Source organism: Suncus etruscus, chromosome 14 (assembly GCF_024139225.1).
Source record: "Suncus etruscus isolate mSunEtr1 chromosome 14, mSunEtr1.pri.cur, whole genome shotgun sequence".
Taxonomy (NCBI): Eukaryota; Metazoa; Chordata; class Mammalia; order Eulipotyphla; family Soricidae; genus Suncus; species Suncus etruscus.
In genome coordinates this window covers 30190003-30211692 of record NC_064861.1, presented here as the reverse complement: position 1 = coordinate 30211692, position 21690 = coordinate 30190003, and the positions used below count along the sequence as shown (strand labels likewise).

The following is a 21690-nucleotide window of genomic DNA, read 5'->3' as shown; positions in this document are numbered from 1 at the left end:
ACTAGAAATGTAATCGTTTTGAAGAGACTGCCAAGCTTTCTTTCCTTCTGTTTCTTTTTGGGGTCAAATTCTAATCAAACTATAGAGGTTAGTGATCTGGATCCAGTAAAAATAATGGAGAAAATTGGAATCCTGGTTTAAGCTTTAAGAACATATTTAGGTGACTTTTAGACAACTATCATCATTTGAGTTTAAAATAAAAAAGGCTTGACTGTGTGGTGTTGGGGTCTCCTGGGCTGGTGTGGCTGGCTCATAGGCTCACTGTGGAAGGGAATAAATAGGCTCTTTCCATCCTCCCTTCATGAGCTATGTCCTGCTGTAGTCCATGTTAGGAGACGAAAGCAACCTTGTGTACACTATAGGCACTGTCCATGGTGAGGCTAAGATCACTTTGAAATAAAGTGTCTGCATTTTGTTGGAAGATTTGGGCGACAGTGTTTGGCAACTCTAGCTCAGTCAAAATGGCCCCAAGTGTGAGAACAGAGGAACACAGAGCAAGACTGTGGGTACACCTTGGAGAGCTCCTGGACTCAGAGACATCACAGTAGAGAAACACTAGACCCAATGCCCAGCAGATTTTCTGCAGCCCAATTGCCCTGGGGACCCATGAGATTGGCTGTAGGGCTGAGGGCTAGAGAGAATGGGGCTCAGCTAGGGACTACCTGCTCTGTGGCACCTGCATAGCCTTCCATACATCTGCTCCCCATCTGAGAAGTGGGGTTCATCCCCTCTGACCAGGGTCACAAAGGTGAGAGGAGCAATTCTACCTCAACTCCCTTTCTAAGCCTTTGAGGTCTGAAGAGAAGTCCTAACAATTCTAGCAGTTACTGGGTGTTTCCTGGGCAAAGTGGGGCTCTACCCACCAGCCCACTAGCCACCCAGCCCTATGAGAGACTCCAACTTGAAACACAGCAGTCATGACACCAGTTTAGCATTTTACTAAATCAATTCACAGAAATTCCCAATTGCAAATATAATTAAGGGCTTCAAATCCCTATTCTGCCTTTTAAATCTGTTTTCAAATCCATCATTAAGACAAAAAAGTAAACAAAAAATTAAATCTGCTGAAAATTCATGATTTTTTTCTTCTTGAGGAAAAAAGGGGGGATGAGGGAGGGACATTATAGTAAAAAGAATGCCACTGGGCGTACAATAAAGCACCACGACACACAGGTTACAAAATGGGGTTCCTGGATTCTGCCCCGCGGAGAGGGCGCGGCCTTCCCGCTGCTGTGCACCCACCACGCAGGATCTCATTAAAATAAAACTAGAAAATCTCCTAGGTCACACTAAGGACAGACACGGTCTGGAAACAGTGCTTTAACAACAGCAATGCCAACTATCAGTGCTAACGGAGAACATGGAGAAGGTCAAAAACAATTAGACTGGAACCAAGGCCTTATTCTCCCTAGATGAGTGAAATGGAAATGGAGGGCCCCTGTCTCCCAAGAGGGAAAGGGGATTCTTTTTTCTTTTCTTTCTGATGGGAGGCAGGGAGAGGCGCGGGCTGGCTCATAGTTCCGCAGGCTAGTTGGCATCCAGCTTGGCCATTTCCTGCACGTAGATGCCTATACTCTCGCTGTCAAAGAGCACGAAGTACACCGTCTTGATGGAGGAGGACATGGTGGACACGAAGTAACTGGAGATGGCCTTCAGAATCAGCTGTGCTGCTGTCTGTTTCGGGAAGCCATTTCTGTGGGATAAAGGACAGAGGTCAGTTACCCAGGACACCCACCAGGAGACCCTCCAGGCTTTGGACATCAGGTGCCCTGACAGAGGGGTGAGACTGCCCTAGGCCTGGCAGATGGGGGACAGGAACAGTGGGAAGAGAGCAAAGACCAGCCAGAAGGTGGGTTCTATTTGCTCTCTGGAAAAATTCCTTAGAAGTAGACACTGGGTTGAGGTGCATGAGGTGTTGAAGACTCTCAAGGGCAGCGCCAGTTCCTCCATCTCACTGCAGCAGAAATGCTGAGCTGGGGAAAGACCATCCTCAAGTCTAAGTCCTAGGGTTGGCAAGTGGTGAAACATTCCCAGAGGGGACCACTGGTCCTTACATGTCATGCAAAGTGGGACTGCAGACCAGTAATTTACCCCAGTTTACATCAGCTTTTCCCACCACAGAAATTCTGGGAGCGCAAGAGCACAACTCAGGCCCAAGGAGCTTCTTTCTCTAGTGTATCTGGGTCATCCACCCAGTGAGGTATGATGCTACCCATTTCCCACTTCAAAGTAGGGGTTCAGAACCCTGACAGGAATCTGAAGCTGGGGCTGGAAAAAACTCAGGTCATCCAGGAAGGCAGAGGCCAGGACCTGAGTGTCTTGTGGTCTAGATCCCTGAGTTTAGAATGGAGTGTCCTGGTGTTGAGGGCGGGGCCCATTTTCTTGGGGAGTCCCTTGATCATGTGTCAGCCTTTAGCCTGATACTATAGACCCAACTGTACCCCCAAACGCTGGCCAGCCCACCCATGTCAGCTGGGACCTTGCTGTGGAGGGGATCTTGCCTTCAGGCGAGGTTGCCCTTGTCTGAGGTAGAACTCCTGAATACTTCTCACTGAGGCCACCATGGGCTCAAGAGAACCTTTGACTGGTTTTTTGAATGTTCAGAATACCACATGCGAAGTCACACTGGAGCCTTGATTTTGCTCAGACTGGATTCCTCCAATGGATGATGAGATCGAAAGAGCTACTGGAGGCCACAGGATCGGAAGCATATGCCTCGGAGACCCAGGGTGTCACCCCAGAGCACACTTTTCCAGGAGCATGTGGAGCTGGGATCCTTTCCATTTCTCAGGTAGCAGTACAACCTTTGGAATCTGGGGGCAGCTCTCCTGGGAGTGGGCTCACATCCTGGGGCATCTGAGGGCACACTGCTTCCCTCCATCTGGGCTCAAGATTGTAAGAAGAGACCAGAGTCAACACTGATTTTCTCTTTAGCTCCAGATGCTTCCTGGGGACCATCCAGAAGAGACAGACTCCAACTGTTCATCCCTGGTATGAAATGGCTAGGTAGGGAAGAGGCAGGCAGGGGTATGGGTCGATACAGCAAGGAGAGCAGGCAGAGTTCTGCATGGGGATCTGAGGCCTGAGACATGGTCTGTCTCGCCCAGATTGGTTAGAGCTGGTCCTGACTCCTAGAGCTGACCTCTCACTACCCACTTTGCTCTACTGAAGGGGAAGTTCCTGTCACACACACAGAGGCCTCCAGTCTGCATCATGAGGAGTAAGGGAATCCAGGATTCAGGCCTGGCTTATCCCTCACTGCAGATAAAGTGTAAATCTGTTTTGTTTCTAGACAAACATCTTGTCTTAAGTATGTATCTCCTTGGCAACCCTGACTCAAGGAAACCAGGCAGCTCTCAGGCTGTCCAAGAGGACTGGGAAAGAAGAACAGCTTTTTTGAAGCTCCCAGTAGGCCGAGCTGATCCAGCTATGGCTTCCACTGTAGTCCATTGTCCTACACTCTTGTCCTTGACCTGGCCTCAAACTCACTGAGATAAGGCATTGGAATTTCTGCTAGAGAAAATCCAGGTTGAGCCCTTCAAGTTCTTGGGCTTCAGTTTTCCTAATCAGGTGCTGAAATGGGGACCTGTACCAATGCAACTTCCCAGAAAAAACTCCTGCCCTACCAGGCAGACCAACAGGGACCAAGTGAGCAGAGGCAGTGTGAAGTCGAAATCTAGATGGCTTCACTTTTATCTACACCACCTTCTTGCTTGTCCTGGCTGTTTAAGAGATGAGCAGGGCTGAGATTCTGGCAGTTCAGGTGACCAGGAAAGATGCCAGTCCCAAGGGATACCTCACACTCCTGGGCTTCCCTCTAAATCAGAGCAGAGAAGCCAAAAATGGCCACTTGCATCCCAGAGCTGATGTTTTAGGTTCATGAATAACTCTTTCTAATTTAATTTCTTTCTATCCCAAGACCCATGCCTGGGAGAGGGCAGGGAATGTCACAGTGGTGGAGGTCCAGCAGTGGGGTGCTCTTTCTTCAGTGACGAGAGAGAGAACAAAACTTCAAAGTTTCTACACTAAAGTCCAGGGCTTTCTCCTGGGGCAGGGCTGACCCTGTGCTCATATCAAGGATTCCAGGGTCAGCCCAGTGCCTGGGATCCCATGAATTCCCGTCTCTGAAAGGGCTTGGGAAGAAACACACTGCTTTGCCTTTGAAGCTCATAAATCTCAGAGAATTTAATCAGAGTCCACACTCACTAGTCCCTAGGTGTACCCCCCTAGAGAGGGACCTCCCTAAATGTCACCCCAAGCTGCAACAGTGGGGCTGTCCAGAGGTGGGATGATGCTAAGAGGCATGTGGGGGTCTTTCCCAACCTGTATGAGTTGAGATTTTAATTCCAACCTGGCTTTTCCCCGGAGACATTGGATGCCACAAACAAGCCATTTTATTTCCCCTCCTAAGCCACCATGATTTACTGAGCGGCTCTATTGTAATCCCACTCTGGCCTCATGAAAGAAAGGGCAGCTGTGTGCACAGGTCTGCCCCGCAGATGTGGGGCCGGGCACTCAGCACATGCTTGCCCTTGGCATTTGGCCTTCCTATGTTTTAAAAAAGAATCAATCAAAAACTTTTTTCCCTCTCATCATGAAAAAATGTAAATAAGTTGGTAATAACATATGCTTTTTTTATGGGAATTACTTATATGCTTCAATTAAATGCCTCCAATAGCCATATGAAAGAGTGTGAAATCATTGCCGCCAATAAAGACTCCCAGTGCTTCTCTCTTCAGCAGCTACTTTCATCAGAGAAGATCAAAGTGCATCCGAAGCCCTAATGAACAGCAGGTGCACATTCGCTGATAAAGGGGGACACAGAGATTGGCTTATTTGCCAAAGGTTGCACAGCATCATGGCACACTGCACACCTTTTCTTCGCCTACAAGGAGTCAGGGCATGACTTTAAAGCTGCTGTACAGGGGCAGAGCTCAGCACAGCAAGTGCACACACATTCTTGCAGCCTGGCAGGGTCATGAGGTCTTCTCTCTTAGGGTCCCTCTTCACACACCATGGGATGGGTTATTGGATGTTCTCTTTTCCTGTGGCAGTGAGGAATCACTGGGACAGTGAGAAGGCTGCAGAGACCAATGCAGCTCCAGAGAAGTTGTGTGTGGCTGATTGATTTCTCAGAGAAAGGCTGGCCCCCAAGTCGCCCTCGCAAAGAGGTTGTGGAAGTGGGTGACAGAGATTGGAGATGGTTTGCCATTTGGACAACTGCCTAGTCCTGGCTCAGCTTTCCAGAAACTTGTGAAGGCTAGTGAACACTGCCTCATGATGGACTTAATTCTGCTGGTATCTGGGGGTGGTGTGGGGTTATTCATGAGCCTGTCCCATCAGCTATGGGAGAACTAGTGGTGCTCTCTGGGGTGCATGTCTTAGTGGCTGCTTCTCACACCTTGGGAGGCAGCAGCCTCGTCTCACTGTCACACTTGTGTTGAGACCAAGGAAATACTGAAGAGGTGACTATGGAACTGAGAGACACAGAATTTTACCTATGGTTTGGGGTCAGAAGTATAACACCCCAACTTTCTGGTTCTGGAGGAATGATCTCTACATCTCCCCAAACTCTTTAAGTCTTTGTGACTTTATTTTTTATAACTCCCATTATTTTTTAATTTATTGGCTTCTGGGCCACACCCAGTGGTGGTCAGGGGTCACTCCTGACTCTGCACTCAGAAATCAACCCTGGCAGGCTGGGATGACGGCAATCAAACTAGGTCCCTCTCGGGTCAGCCACATACAAGGCAAATGCCCTTCTGCTGTGCTATCTCTCCAGCCCCAGTCTTTGTGACTTTAAGTCTGAGTCTCTTCCCATGATGACACTTGTCTCACCATACCCCTTCTTGCCTTCTTGCTTCTGGTTTTCACTAAGGCTAGTGTTTGAGAGGAGGTAGAGCTGACCCTGCAGGGAGAGGCTGTCCTGGTCTGTGGGAGCAGCCCTGTATCATTACCTCCCGCTGCCAATGGATGGAAAGGCGATAGACTTCAGCTTCTTATCATCGGCCAGTGCCAAGCAGTTCTTCACTGTCTTTTCCAGAAGTTCCTCACACTTGTCCGCACCCCAGACGGGACTGTTACAGTGGATCACGAACTTGGCAGGCAAGCCATGGCCTGCACTAACAGCAGCTGCAGGGATGAGACAGGGGCAGTGAGTAGGGTCTCCCTATAGGACACAGGGCAGAGATGCCCAACACTGGCCCTGGTTCAGGCTCACTTGCCTGCCCCCGCTCCCACCTGCTCCCAGGGAGGGCCACAGCTGCTCTGGGTTGAATGTAATTATGAGCTGGAAAATTTTCATCTAATTCAGTCTTCCCCAGGGGAGATGCCCATCCCTGAAAAAACTTGCTTAAGGTGCATTCCCACCAGGAGTTTAGCCATAATTCTAGGGTACCCTTCTCTCTACTCTCCTAGAAGAGAGAGCTTTAGCCACCTAACCTGACCAAATGTGTAAGCACATGAGAAACCTCAGGTTAATGGCCTTCTGGGGTCTCCAAGCTCCTTTCCTCAAGTGAATTCCTATGCAGATAATTATGATGTATCTGTGACTCTCCCAAGATAGTTATTAGGAAAGCAGGCCCTTTTCATAATCATCTCAACACATTATGTCTAACTGATCCTGTTTAGTTTTAACGAAATTAATCAGACTGCATTTCTAAGGTCCAATTATTTTCCTTTCCAAAATGAGGGCCACACGTCTCCACCACAGACAGCCTCTCTCTTAATCTTTGCCTCCATCACATCTAGAGATATCAACTGTAGGTGTGCTAAGGAAACATAAGAAGCCAGACCAAGGGCTCCATGGTGTCTCCCAGGAATCCTCAGTCAGGAGATGTGACGTGAGCTGGTGGTTCTGGGGGGCAGAGTCATTGCTACACTTTACCCAGGTGCATACTCACCTCCATGCTCCCCCAACGGTGAGACACCCCCATAATTTTGTTTGTTTCTGAAATCTACTTTATGAACAGCTATCAGCACCATCCCAACAGGGTTCTTAAGATCAGATTCTTAGGAGACATGACTCTGAGCCCTGATCAGGGTTTGCTTTGGTTAAGCGTGGCCAGGCACTCTGGGCTGCAGTGCCCACCTGAGAAGGCCCTAAAAACTGATGCTGATTCTTTTTAGGGCACTAAAATCAGTAAACACATATTTATTCCTGTTAATTCTTATGAGCCAGCATCAGCTATAGTTGTTTTGTTTATACTTTATTCTAGGATCACATACCCAGAAGTGCTCAGGACTGGCTCTACACTCAGGGACACTCCTGGTACTGCTCAGGGACCACACATGGTGCTGGGATTGAACCCAGGTCATCTATGTGCAGGGCAAGTGATACTGTACTATTACTCCAGCCTCCTATATCAGCTATAGTTTTTCTAATTGTTTCTGCATGGCCAATCACACTTTGCACTGCTGGTCACCAAATGGCCTGAGCCAAATTACTAAGGGGAAGAGCTTTGAGCTGGCACAGAGGTGCTAGAAGTCGCTGACTGGGCCACCATTAATGCCGTGTGTCCTCCCTTTTTAATACTGGATACTTATGGAGGAAACTTTTGGGCAGAACAGAGGCCCAAAGGCAAGTTAAAAAAAAGAATAAGGTCCTGGCATCTTCTTAACCTCACTGGAGTCTATTGCTCAGCTAGTTCATGAGGAAGAGTCATGAGTAGTCACTGGGGGTTAGTGAAGATTCATCTTTAAGATGGGATTTGGAAGATAAATGGACATTTGGGGAACATCTAGTAGAAGAAAACTAGAGCCCAAAGAAGAAGGAGCACCTGTCTCAGAGTAGTGAGGTCTCCATGCCCTCAGGACAGAGTCCACCCTATAGTTCCCTAAAGTTCCAGCATGTAGGCTGGGAACACTGAGGAAGAACCTTGTCTCTTAGCAGGAATTTCCTCCACATCTAAGGTGTCTCCTGACCCCTCATATTTGGAAAGGTTTTACTAGCAAATAATAAATGTCCTTAATTTTTTTCCATTAAAATTTAGATAACTGAAGGAAAATGATTTTCATACTTCACCAGCAGTCATACAGATAGTTTGATATCACAATCTATAATATTAACCTCTTAGGTTTGCCAAGCTTGAATTCCAAAATTCCTAAAAAAATTTAAGGTATAGATACCATTTATAAGCTATTTTAAGCTCCCTAAAAATATTTGGAAAGGTGTCTTTCCTGGCTGTTGCATTCCCCTGCCACTTTACATATTCTACAATTCTAAACTGAAGTAGTCTCAGACTTGCCTATGCACCCCTGAACCCTCAGTTCTCTTAAATGACCACATACTCCTGTGTGGGCTTTGCCCAAAGCCATCCCCACCTCACCTCCAGCCACTTCCAAGGGCCCGTTCTTTTTCCGGAGTTCCAGAACCGCTTCCACAAACTCCTTGCCACCTTTCTTCTCCAGCGTGTTTCCTAGACAAGGACAGAGCGTGGTTAGATGGTCATGTTTCGGTCTCTCGAAATACACACACACACACACACACACACACACACACACACACACACACATACACACACACACACACACACACACACACACATACATATAGAGCAAGTCAGGTGATCACATACTTCAAATGATCTGACAAGCTCTATTTCCAGTCTGTGGCAAAATAGCAACTAAGCCTTGACTGAGTCCAAAAATGAACTTTAAAGGTCCCTTCATGGACTAGTTAGCGATGAGGCTCTTCCACCTTGCCTGGTGAGCTGCCTTTGCTTCTGCTTACTTAGAGATGACTAATGAAATCTTGGGTTGTCCTGGAAAGAGGTCCACAGCCTGTTCCACATGCTTGCCATTGGGAATAAAAACCCCATGGAACTGGTATTCCAGACAGAAGCCTCCCCTGAATTTGTGTATGGGGAGCACTTAAAAGGTGTAGGTCTCAGAAGCAACATCCAATGTGAGCAGCAGGCTCAACTGTTGGCACCTTTGGACCAGCTGACTATCTGTGCTTAGTTCCTATTTTGCAGCTTTGGTGTCATATGCAAACACATACACACATACAAACACACCAAAATAATGGCCTCAGACAGTATATTTTTAATCATAGTGATGATTCAGAATCATTTTAGGTAAAGAACATTTAGGTAAAGAAACATCAGAAGCAGAGCTTAAAGATAGACCCGTTCTGTGTAAAAGCTTGGGAAGACTATGGTGAACTGTTCAGGAATAACTGTTCAGGGAACACCATCTTTTCCAAATTCAGTATGACTTGTTAACTAAAGATCTCAAACGAGATCACCAGCACCTGTCTGGTGTGGGTTACAGTACTTGCAGGGGAGAGACAACAATGACAGTGACATCCCTCAATGGGGTCCTCCTTAAGCTCTGATTCCTTCGTTTTGTACATTTTAAAGTACTTTTCTCACTAGAGGATGAAATATTCCCCTTAAGATTCACCATATGTAGGGGCCAGAGCAACAGTACAGTGGGTAGGGAGTTTGCCTTGCACATGGCCAACCCGGGTTTGATCTCTGGCATCCAATGCGATCCTCCAAACATCATTAGGAGTGATCCCTTAGTACAGAGCCAAGATTGATTGCTGAGCTCCTCTGGGTGGTGTGGCCCAAACAAATAAGCAAAAGAGAGTCACCATTTGTCTTAGAAAACTGAAGGTGGCCCTGGCCCATGGCAGGGGTACAGCGGGTGAGTCTGTCAGGAGTTGCAACTCCTTGGAGTTGCTTTAATAGTGACTAGGCCTGCCTGTATTGCAGACCTGCCTCCCTTGATATGTTGGCTCTGGCGGGAAAACTAAGGCCCAAGACATATCTGGAAGGAGAACCAGACAGTCTGGGTGCTGTCACAAGACAGACATATCGGCTGTCCCACTGCAGGAAGTTGGTGGCGGGTAGAGGATAAGGCTCTCTCACAGAGAAGGCCCCCTTTCTACTGACTTTGTGCAAGTTTCTAGGTGGGTCTGCACACCCTCCTGGCTGAGAAAGCAATGGAGATGATATTAGATAGCGGCAATAGGAGAGAAAACCTCCAGCAGAAACATCTCCTGGTTGTATGTTCAGGGTCAAGGTCAGGGACGGCCACTCAGCAGGTATCTGGGAACGGGGGTGGCTCTGCTCCACCCACCAGAAGCAAAGACTTCAAAAATACAACCCCGACCAGTGAGACCCAATTACAGATTCACTGGAAGCATCCATGGATTTGAGAGAAAACAGATCTAAAGGTTGCTGGGCCTGCTCTGCTGACAAGGATGAATTTTCTCAGCCTCCCTCAAACTTGAGGCATGAACACCAGCCACTGAGGCAGGCCGACTCTGGTTTTACTATCAGCCACATGCTGAGGAGAGGTAGAGACTTTGGAAGGGCAAGTAAAATCAGCATTATCACTACAGGCCCCTTACTAAAATACAAACTATTTTTTAAGGGCATGAGCTTATTTATAATCTGTAGCTGTCATTATTTCTATGTCAATATGTTTAATCTTAGAAAGTGTTTACTTACAATTACTTATACTAAATCTTACTTTAATTAGAAGTGAAATTTACAAGTTAAAATATACTGAATGCATTTCCCAAACGTATATATTGAATCTTAGATTGCAGGCAATCAACCCAGCCAGGTCTGAATGGACCCAACACACATACATGTATGCACATGTTCATGTAGGACACACGTGTACTTTTTAACAAGAAACAGGCCCATTTCAACTGTATTGTCAACACTATTAATGGAAGACTCTTGCTTTTTAGGCTTAACTTCAGGGTTAATCATGAAGCAATTGGCTTATTTGCCCCCAAGCATAAACATGTGTTACTCTCAGGAGAACAAGGACATTATTTCATGCTTAGAAAGCAGGCATAAGTATCAGTGTTCAAAACAGCCTAAGCGAAAGTTTAGGCTTGGACAAATGTCAGGCTAAGCCTGTGGTCTATTTCACTGTTAGAAAGAACTTCAGATGGTCAAAAGTTAATCACTGGGGCTAAGCATTCCTGCACTCGCATTCCTTCTTCCAGCAGTCTCGGCACTCAGGAATTCACACCAAATATGAGAAAATGGAGTGATTATGTCCTAACTTTCTCTTTTTTTCCCCTCTCACATATCCGAGTGAGAGCTGCATCCAATTGAGACCAGGCATGAATCGGGTTTGCCATGGTTTTGGTGCTTGAAAACTATCTGGGCTCAATACTGGTTTAGACTGGTTCACTGGGCAGAAAGAACACTGAAGTAAGCTTTGGAAGATCTGGGTTCTGGTTCTGTACTTGTCTGTTCTCATGTTGTCATCTGGGGTGTCTGAATATACGGGGGGTATGTTTTTTCAAGCCATGACTGTCACTGGATGCTGGGCACTGTAATGATGGACCAGTCTGGGCACTAATCATTAGCCCATCCGTGGGAAGGAAAAACCTCAGCACTGCACTGTCATTCTTCTGATGATACCAGTTCTGTTCCAAGTGAGGAAGGAGGGAGGGTTCTTCCAGGAGGCTTGGATCATTCCATCAACCTCAGGCCTCAAGCTCTATCTCTTGGCAAGTGTAGATCCTCTGACTATGTAACTTTCATGGGCCAATTTGCTTCTCTCCCTGGATTTGGTCAGTTTATCATACCCACTACCACCGAACTGCCTGAGCAGCAGAGTAAGCCCAGACCTTAGTCATCGCTGACTGAAACGAAGATAAGCCCTTAGCTGCTCACTTAGGTATTTTTCTTCAAACAAGCACTTTCTTCCCATCAACTTTTCATTTGGTCAACAAAGAAAGCATCTTTTTCTTAAGCTGCCTGAATTAGGAGCTCTTAAACTCCTCCAAAATATTGTGGAAGGGGAGTTGATTTTAATTGCCTCCAGCCTGACTTCATTTTGTCCTAGTAGACTTGGCAAATCTGGACTTTCCGTCCACTTTTGTCTTTCCAACCTTGTCCAAAATCCAAAATGCCCAGGAGAGCAATTAGCTCAAACCACAGTGGCTGAGGCCAACTGTGAGCAGCAGGCTCTGCGCGTGACACTAAACAGAGCTGGACGCCACAGACTGCTGTGCTGCTAGTGTCCGGAACACTTGGGAAAAGCCCAATGCCTCATCCGCACAAAAGCTTACTTTTGCACTTAATAGGAATCTGTCCATTGTCTGGGAGCTGATGTCTGAATCTACTCTCAATGCTTCTCTTGAGACCAGTATCTACTGTAAAAATCATATACACAAGAAAAAATATAATAGAGCAAAGCACAAACCATGAGCTATACACAAAACAAGGTGTGCCGTGATTCTCATGTACATTATTTTACAGATAGGGGAATAGGGCAGTGAGGAGTTAAGTCACTTGCCCCAAGATCCTTCACTAGTAAGTGGTGAGGCTGGCATTCAAACTTCTTCCAATGGCACCTCAATTATGAGCTTTTTGTGCCATTAAACCCGGTGCCTCCTCAGAGGTCTATTTCCTGACTCTGTGAACAGGGGTCATTCTTGGAGTGCTTGGATGACCATATATAGCACCGTTCACATGCAAGGCAAATGCCTTATCTCTTCTGAACCACTTATCCTGTTCCTAAAGCAAAGCCCCATCTGGCATCTTGCTTACGTAAGGCTGCAGTCTAGTGCCCTCTGCACCTCCTTCCACCCTCAGCTATTTCATGCTATAAGGCTAAATGACCAGACTCTTGTCAGTAGCCAGGGGAGAGAACAGGTACTTTTTAGTCTGATTGTATATGAGGGTGCTCTCATGAAAATGCTCCTTGTGCACTGAGACTTTAAGGTCATCATTAGGGTGAGTCTGCTCTGACAAGTGTGTCACATGCTCTGGCACCGAGGCCCTTCCATAGCACGCATGCATTGGTCTTGGCTGTAACTGCTGCTAAAACCCTGTGTGAACTCAGTCTCCAGCAAAGCTGGGCCTCAGAGAACAAGCCCGGGAAGAATATTGTGAAGCCAGATTCCAAACCAGAGTGTGCCCGTGAGTGAGCTGCAAGTGCGCTCTAGCTGCCCGCTAGCTGCACTGTTTGCATCCATAACCCGGGCAAGGCGACCCAGGGAAGGTCATGACAGCTGGAAGTGTGAAATGAATGCAGCCCTGCATAGCTATCAAAGGATCAAGCTGTCTGCAGCGGCCGACTGACCATGCACACACACACTCGGCAGCACCCGGCTAGGCATTACCTACTTCACCACCGGTGTAGAAGTCATTGTTTGTCGGGTGAACGACAGCATCACTGTCGATCGAGGCAATGTCAGCCTGTACAACTTGCAACTATAACAGGTAAACAAATGTATATCAACTGTGTTGGACCGAGACCCACGCACAGGCACATTTACTAACGCCCCAATGGCGGGGCTGGCCTACCTGGTCGATTCCAATATATGAGCCCAAGGGGCAATCAGTCCACGAAGTGTGCGCACATGTGGATGGGGGTGAGGAGAGGAGGAGGAGGAGGAGGAATATCAAATGTGACATGTTTAAATTAAACATTTGAATGACAAGTCCAAAAAAAGAGAAACACACATGAGATCATTTCCAAAGGTTAAAAGAAATAACAAATAACGAATGCCCATTTCACTGCGCAAAAGCCTATAAAACTGGCACCCCACTGAGAAGGCTACTAAAACATGGCATCTGTTTTTAAAGAAAATGTGGACTATCAGGCCAACCAAAACAACAAGTTTCTCCATTTTGTGGACAGCAGTCAATGAGCAGAGCTTTGGGGGGTTTGGGCAGGGTGGGTGGGGGTTTCTTTGTTTCGTGTCTGTCTTGTGATAGTGATATTCAATATTTTGTCTAACTTCAAGAGCCACTGCCTAGAAACCAAGATAAGAGTACAAGGATGGATAGAGGAACTATTTTTTCCAGACACCTCTCTAATTCTAGCCACGCTTATTTCTCTGTATTTTGTATATGCTCTGATTAAATCTTAGATTTTGCTGGTTTGTGGCCCTTTTAAGTAAAAAAGAAATGATCTGTTTAAGGCCATTTGGAAAGCCAGTTCAAGCTGAGCTTTCTGGAGCCCAGCTACCGTGTTCTCACCCACAACTGTCCTCAGGGCTGACTGAGCCCTCTCCTCACAACTGCAAGGGCTGAGGGTGGTCTCGGCTCTAAAATGAGCATCTTGTCCAGTAAAGAAATCTTACAAAAGAAGGCAGACACAGAGCCCACCTGTCTCAATCAGTATCAGCCTGCCTTAGTCAGCACTGGCACCTGCAGAGCATGTGGCCCAAGGCTCACACTTATAAAGAAGCCAGAGCCCGGTTCATATCCCAGACTGACAGTTCCTCTGCAAGGATGAAGCCATGAAGGAGGGTACCTGACGGGCACCTAAGCTAACCCTGGACAGTTTGATGCTGTGGCTTGGAGTCTTTCCTGTGTAGGAACGAGACTGCCTTCTGTGTGATATCACCCACTAGGTAAATAACTGTGCAAGTTATTTAATAATTACAAACAATTTAAATCATAAAATTAGGCAGAGACTTCTGCAGTGGAAGAAAGAATTGAAAATGACAGGAACTGGTCAATTTGGGGGAAACCAATTTGCTGGTGGATTAAATGGAGCTTAATGGCAAGTGAAAGTGCCTTAATCAGCTTCCTTTTCAAGTGCTTTCAAAGTTTGCTTGCATGGGTCACTTTGAATGAAGGCCTAAATGGAGAAACTATCATTTTGTAGTTACCTGAGACTTTTCAATTCTAAGAAAGGAAAAAAAAATACACCAAAAAATCACATTAAAAAAAATCCCCCCAAGAAACCAGCAGTCAGCTTGATCATTATGGAAGAGAATTTAGAGGGGGATATACTGACAATCAAGGGTAGAGTATCCAATCACACTTAAAGAGACATCGATCTTTGACATTTGGAATGGTTTGGAGTAGACCTTCAACGTCTACACTGAAATTTAATCTTGGATTGGGGAATTTGGTTTAGCCCTCTCAAGACTGAGAAGATGCAGAGCCTAAATTCTGGGTTCCATAACTTTTCATCTGACAGCTGGTGATGCCAAACCCCATTCCCAATTACCTAGGTCATCTTTAAGGTCAATGTCAGCATTGGTAGGATTGATTATGGCCTCCACCTCAAAGCCGGCTAAATTACTGATTTCACTGTGAATAAGGTTCAGCTGAAAAGAAAAGCATGAGGTGGGAAATAACAGTAGAGTAGAGCTGGGAAGTCACAGAGAAGTGAGCTTTGGGCCACAGATGAAGGAACAGTCCAGGTGCACTGGGAACAGAGGGGAGAAGGGAGTTCTGGACTAAATCTGAATCTGTTCCAATCAAAACATTCAAATGGGGAGGCTGCGAGAAAGAAGCTAGGCTGAGAATTCAGAACCTGTAGAGCAATGCTTCAGGATATAGGGAATATAAAAGGCTGATGTGGACTTTCCAATTCAAGGTATCAATAACAGGGACCAATTCATAAAGTATGTGTCAGGACCCAGAACTTGTTTCCATTCTAAGGCATGGTGGACTGGCCTGTGTGACTATCCTTTGAGCAATGCAGTGCAGCCATCCTACATGGGTCAGGTTAGATCTGTTGCTTAGAGACACCTCATTTTATGTGCTTATTAACTATTGTGTGGGAAGTTTGGTTCATGAAATCCAGGAAGAGAAATATTCATTTTTATGTTAAGGGTATGTCTATGGTCTTGTAGGTGAGGTTACTCTGAGCCCCAAATAGCAGAGACCTTCTTTGTGTGAGTTTTATGAGAAACCAACTTACTATCTCTTTCAGAATGGCCACTGCATGTCCTCTCTGGCCCCTGGAACCCTATGCTGAAAGAATCTTCCTAGTGAGAGGAGGAGGACTGAACTTGAGATTCAACTATCTGAAGGGATAGAGACTACCAACCTGGACCCTGCCCTTCCTGCCCTCAGAAACAAGTTCCAGCAGTAAAAAGTTCACATCCTCTCCCTGAACATGCCCTTTCTTTGCTTGTTATGTGTCATCAGCCCCTTATAGCTATGGCCAATAGCAAGGACTATGCAATCTCTAAGGAGCAAACAAAACCACGCTCTGCATCAGAATTATGCATCCACGTTTTTGATACGCAAAGAGGCAGGTCAGAAGAGTCTCAAAAAAAAAAAAAAAAAAAACCAAAAAAAAAAAACCAAAACACCATGGGAGGACTTGCTAGGATTATCAGACCTGTGCTTTGCCTTTAATAAAACTATCACAGAAATGATTTGGTCATATGGCCAGAGAATGACTGACTTCCATGGCCCTGGACTATGGATGGGCCTCATGTTTAAAGACTCAAGTAGAGAAATGGGCCCTTTATTTTCACTTAGGCTTTCTGGGCAGTGGTTCTCAGTACTGTAGGGATCCACTCCACATCCCTGAGACACATTTGGGCCAAAATCACACATCCTGACTCTCAGAGGCTGGGCTGTCAGGACAGCAGTAAAGAGGAGACTACAAGTTCTTAGAATCTCAGGGTGGACAAGAAGAAAATATGAGAGCCTGCAAGTACTGCATTTGACTTCTAGTAAATGCTATTTATAAAAACTCAATATAAGCTAATATTCCCTACCTGCTTGCCCTGATCCATTGTGTCAGGTAGCAGGGGCTGGTTGGGGGAAGAACAATGGGGAAATCACTTTAAGTGCTGTGGCATAGGTGTGTCCTTGAGGGGGCAATACAAAGGTGAAAGACAAACTGCTACTGGGATTGAGAAAAACAACTTGGGCATGGTGGGCAGGTGTGCAAAAGCCAACAGTGAGGTGATGCCGAATGGTGGCAGACCCTCAACAGGAAAGGCCACAGCAGAAGTATGAGTGGCTATGGCACAGGTCTGGAAAGGTCTTGCTGGTGAGCACATGGGACCGAGAGTGGGTGGAGTCCAGTTGTTGCTGTCCCTGGCCCTCACCCACTATCTGGGGCCAGACATATTGGCCCTCAGAGGTGCACATAGCTGTCTGAAGCACAGAGCAGGGGCCTTGTGAACCAAAAAATTTAGATTCCTAGAGAACTAAAAATTCCCAGTTTCTCTGATTTTTTAGGAAGGAGAATGGTCATTAATTATTTCAGTATCTTTTTGTTTGTTTGTTTTTGTTTAGGGGCCATACTCAACAGAGCTCAGAGATCACTATTGGGAGGCTCAGGGGACCGCATAGGGTACCAGGGATCAAATCTGTGTTGATCACATGCAAGGCAAGTGCTATTGTTCTGGACCTGGTTCAGTACTTTTTTTCCTAATAGCTAAAAGATGATTTTTAAATCACAGCATGGGGATATTGTAAATTAATGTCAGTAGAGAGAGAGTAGCTAATGATTAGAGAGAGCAAAGAGGTGAAGGTAGGGCCTAGGGGGGCTCTGAGCTGCAACTGGAAGAAAGGAACCCAATTAGGGTTCCTGTGAAGATCCCCTCCTCTGGCTCTGACTTCCTCATTCTCATCTTTCCTGTGCAGAATAAACCTCCACTGAGCATGGTTCTATACTCCAGGTATGAGCTAGCTGGAAAATTGGGAAGGTAGAGTCAGTTGCACCTGAGCAGGGCCACACTCTGCCAGCCACAGAGCTCATGCGCCAGGAGGCACAAGACCACCACTGAGACCAGATGCCAAACATTCTAAGTCTGAGAGGACACAAGCAGCCCCTAACTTAGGTAGAGTTAATGAATATACCAGCACTCAGGAACTGGTGCCCAGCCTGGCGAGGCCCTGAGGTAATCAGAGTCAACCTGGCCTTCCTGGATGGACACCTGTACTTTGCCAACCCCATCACTTTAGGGCAGGTCAGAAGGTGGGCGGCCCGCCAATGACAGCTTGGTGCTATGAGATGGACATTCAGACTGTCCAGATGACCTATCTCACTATGAGAAATAGTATCAACCTATTGTGTGCCTGTAAGTGTGCCATTAAGTTTAGAAAATGAAAGTGATGGCTATAGACAACCCGAGTGACAAGTTGAATCTAGCCTGTTCTTGACCTAGTCTGGTGCATCTCCTCTGCTGACAGACACGGAAGAAAGCCAGTCTGTCTCATTTCCCTGTGCCAGCTACAGAAAATGCAACTTTTCCAGTTCTCAAAGCCCAATTCCACGAAGAAGGTGGCATGTTCCCAGCAAACCCTAGAATGGTGTCTGAGTTCCCTTAGGAGAGTTCCTGTCCTCCCTGGCCTCTGGGATGGAGAAAGGGGGCAATGGCATCCATGTGCTCATAACCCAAGGTCAATTTCCCTGGGGCCCCAGGTGTGGTTGTGGCCTCTGGCTTTCAGTCTGGAACATGCCACCCCCAAAATAAGTAGGTGTGTGGGACAGCTGGAAGCCCTATGGTGGAATCCCATGCTGTGACAGTCACTCATCTGCTGTCAAAGTCACTAAGTAGAAGGGCTAGTGACTGCTCTTCCCTCACACTGTTACATTAAGCCCCTCTTCTGACAGTTGCCCACACACACAGGGGATAGGCAGGGTTTCTCGCATGCAGGGAGAACACCCCTGCTGTAGGCCTTTGTAGCCTGGGGTGTTATGGCTGCAATGCTGCTAGTGTGGGAGTCTGAGATTCCCCTGATGTCCTCCTCACACTCATCAGCTATAGGCTACGAAGGAGGCTGCTCTGACTACCATGGTTCAGGTTTATGGTTGTGAACCTGGAAAGTAGCTTTGGAAATAAAGTTACTGAGTCTTTTTAATCTCTTCTGAAAAATAAAAACAAAAAACAAAAAGCCCCTTTTTGAAACACCCAGCAAGCACATTTTGTTGATTCTGATTCACAGCACAGTTTTCTTTTAGAAAACAATTCTACAATGTTAGTGAACGCTGGGAAAAGCCAGAAAGTAACAAGGGTGGTGACTCTCGGGACTGCAGTAGGTGGAATACATCATTAACAACAACAATTAGACCCCAGGCTCTGGAGCCCTGGGCAGGCTGCTCCAGGGAGTAGCTTAGCAACGGCACTTTACAGGCCAAGCCAGACAGTATCACCTTTCTCCGCCCCAGCTCACTTGCAATATTCAAGTGTTGGTTTCATCGTCACAGATGGAAAAATAAGATTCGGAGAACACAGGGTACCATACAGCCATCATTCTCAAGTACCCTTTCTGAAACATTCACTTAAACCCAAGGCAAAATTAACATCAGTAATAAAAACACTGAGAATGGTGCCTTGTATAAAAAATAAAAATGCACGTGTCAGGTTTATGGCTCTTGCCCCTTTAGCACTCTGTGCAGGGACTTTCACTTCCTAATACAGCCACTGAGGGCAAGAAAGTGCAGCTTCTAAACAATGTTCCCTCCAGCCCATCCCTCTCCCACTGCCAGCCCCCAGGGCTCCAGAGGGCAGTGGGGAGCAGATTACTTGAGGAGGCTTGAGCTGGGATCTTCCTTTATTCTGTGCCACCACTTTTGCGGGGGAGACAGTTTATTTACAGTGCTCAAAAGCCTTTGCACGTGGAATTGGGGTATCTGGTGGTGGCGTCCTGGCTCTGGGGTCACTAAACTGAACTCAAGTTAAACAGGAAGGGCATCTAGGAGCTGTTTTCCAAACTAACACTTCCTGTGTGCTTTGGTTCCCATACTGGGTGCTTCCTCTCCTCACTGATCATCCCCAGGCCCTTTTGGTTCCTTCTGTGAGAGTGATGACTTCTACCAGGCTCGTCCTGTTGGCTCTATCTCATAGAGGACATACCTGTATGTTACTGAAGAATCAAGTCTGGGCCTCCTTACCTCTAGCCCAGTGGGGGTGGGAAGGGGAGGGACAGCTTGTGTTCTTGGGATAGGTACTATCCAGAATTTTCTGTCCTCTGCCAGTTGGTCCTGGGACCAGAGAACAACAGATGTAGTGAATATGGAACAGGTGGCACTGCCTGTGGATGAGCTCCTGCCTGTAGGTGCCTCTGGCACTTCCCCTAAAGGATTATGTACACAGGGGCCACCGAAGGCCCCATACCTGGACATTGTGTGGTTGAGAGTTGCTCTTCAGGAAGTATTTGGGATTATTCTAAAAGGGTGAGAATTCTGAAGGAGACTGACTTTGAGGTGGCTGGCAGTGAGAGGAGCAAGAACCCAGGGAAGTCAGAGACACCCCTGGGTGAGGGAGGAAGGAGGAGAAGGAGATGGCCCTGGGGCTAAACTCTGCTACCTGCTCATCATCCATATTAGTGTGGAGCCAGAGCTAGTCCTTAATATTGGAGTTTCCCTGCTTCAGTTCAAATCAAAGCATTGCAGAGACTAGGCCATATTAACTTTCAAGACAAGACCCAAAAGGCAGAAAAGGGTGTGTGTGATAGTAGCACCGTGGTTGCCTTCACTGTTGAGTAGAAAAAATTTTATATAAAATAGAATATATATATATAAGAAAGAAAACAACAACCACCAACTTCCAAAGCCCCAGACCTTAAGATGACAAATAATGCTGCTTTTTCTTTTCCTTTGAAAAATGCGTACGAAATACAGAGAATGGTTATCAAATGTGAACAGGAATGGTTATTTCCTGGAACAGAGTCCAGCACAGGAAAAGCATCAGGAGAGCCTGAGTGAGGTCAGTGGCAGGTGGAGGGGAGAGGAGGTTTGCGGTGGCAGGAGCAGGAGGTTGTGTCACTGAGATGCAAACGAAGGTGACAATGAAGTTTTAAAAATGATGCAGCTTGAGGACCAAGTTGTTAACACACATGAGTCTAATGCAATTTATGCGGAAGGTCAAATTTTTGTACTTTTAAATATTTTTTTCAGTGTGGGATAAAAATTAAGAAAAGTCTAATTCCATTTCTCTCCACCTTTTATTCTGGTGTCCACAGAGAAATAATATTCAATAACTCTCATCCTTACAACTTGAAAGCCTTTGCATCATTTTTATGTTCAACAAAAGTGAATCATCTTTTACAGAATTATGGCATCCTGGCAAAGTGACATCATTGGAGCAGCTGTAAATACACTGCCCATGGTTAAAAACAAACCATCAGTTGGAGGAGTGGTCAGGTGGCTCCATTCACTGGTCAACACATCTAGAAACAACCACAATCTCCCCCACCCAAGAACCCCTATGGTCTGCCTCTAGCACCCTGTTGAACAAGGGCGTTGCCTGCCAGACCCATCTCCTCCTCAACTGGGTTCTGACATGTGCTTGTTTTCCTGGTCTCACATAAGCAGCTCCTCCTACAGAATAGCCCAGGGTATACCCTGCCTTCCCACCCCTGCTGCTTCTTTAACACTATTTCCACTTCCCACCTGCCAGGTTCCCCTACTGTTCCTCCTATCACAGTGCTCCCCACTAAAGCCTCAATTACCCCCCTCTTCACCCATCCCATCAGGCCAAGAGTGGCCTCTGGGAACACCCAGCCCCGTCCTATAGGGGAGTTGGCTTGTCCCCATCTTCCCAAGCCTGGATGCGTGGTCACCTACCTTCTGGCCGAGAAAGAGGCTCTTGGTGGAGAGGACCGTGAAGCCATCAGCAGGCGTGCCCTCAGTAGTGCTATCAGCGCTGGCTGCCTTGCTGACTTCTCCCTGCTTCTTCTTGCACAAACGAAAGCATCAGTGAGTGGCCAGCAGAAGCCACACAGACATGTACCCTTCTACCAGGGACTCAGAACACAGGCCTGGCATATAACCCTTAACACACATGGAACTAACCCAGACCTAGATTCTCTGTTTCTCTAAGAGGCTTCCCTTTTTTGGTGTGTGTGTAGAGGGGGGATGTATCACGCCCAGTGGTGCTCAGGGGTTACTCCTGGCTCTGCAATCAGAAATCGCTTATGTCAGGCATGGGGGACCATGCCTGGAATTTGAACCACCGTCTGTCCTGGATCAGCTTCGTGAAAGGCAAATGCC

The 21690-nt window shown here is 46.7% G+C and overlaps 1 protein-coding gene across 4 annotated transcripts in view; it reads right to left on the bottom strand.

Annotated features, from left to right (window-relative positions):
• Positions 1-915: 915 nt before the first annotated feature.
• LOC126027755 (core histone macro-H2A.1) overlaps positions 916-21690 on the bottom strand; it is a 67994-nt gene continuing 47219 nt past the window's right edge. Inside the window, exons 5-9 of one of the 4 annotated variants that reach the window (XM_049786767.1) lie at positions 21265-21375; positions 14950-15049; positions 8328-8417; positions 5958-6132; positions 916-1693 (exon numbers count right to left, since the gene is read on the bottom strand). In XM_049786767.1, the coding sequence (XP_049642724.1) occupies positions 1528-1693; positions 5958-6132; positions 8328-8417; positions 14950-15049; positions 21265-21375 (642 nt within the window). In that variant the 3' untranslated portion in view covers positions 916-1527. Of the gene's footprint in view, positions 1694-5957; positions 6133-8327; positions 8418-13105; positions 13197-14949; positions 15050-21264; positions 21376-21690 lie in introns of all 4 variants that reach the window. The other 3 variants (XM_049786769.1, XM_049786768.1, XM_049786770.1) reach the window with 3 other exon arrangements.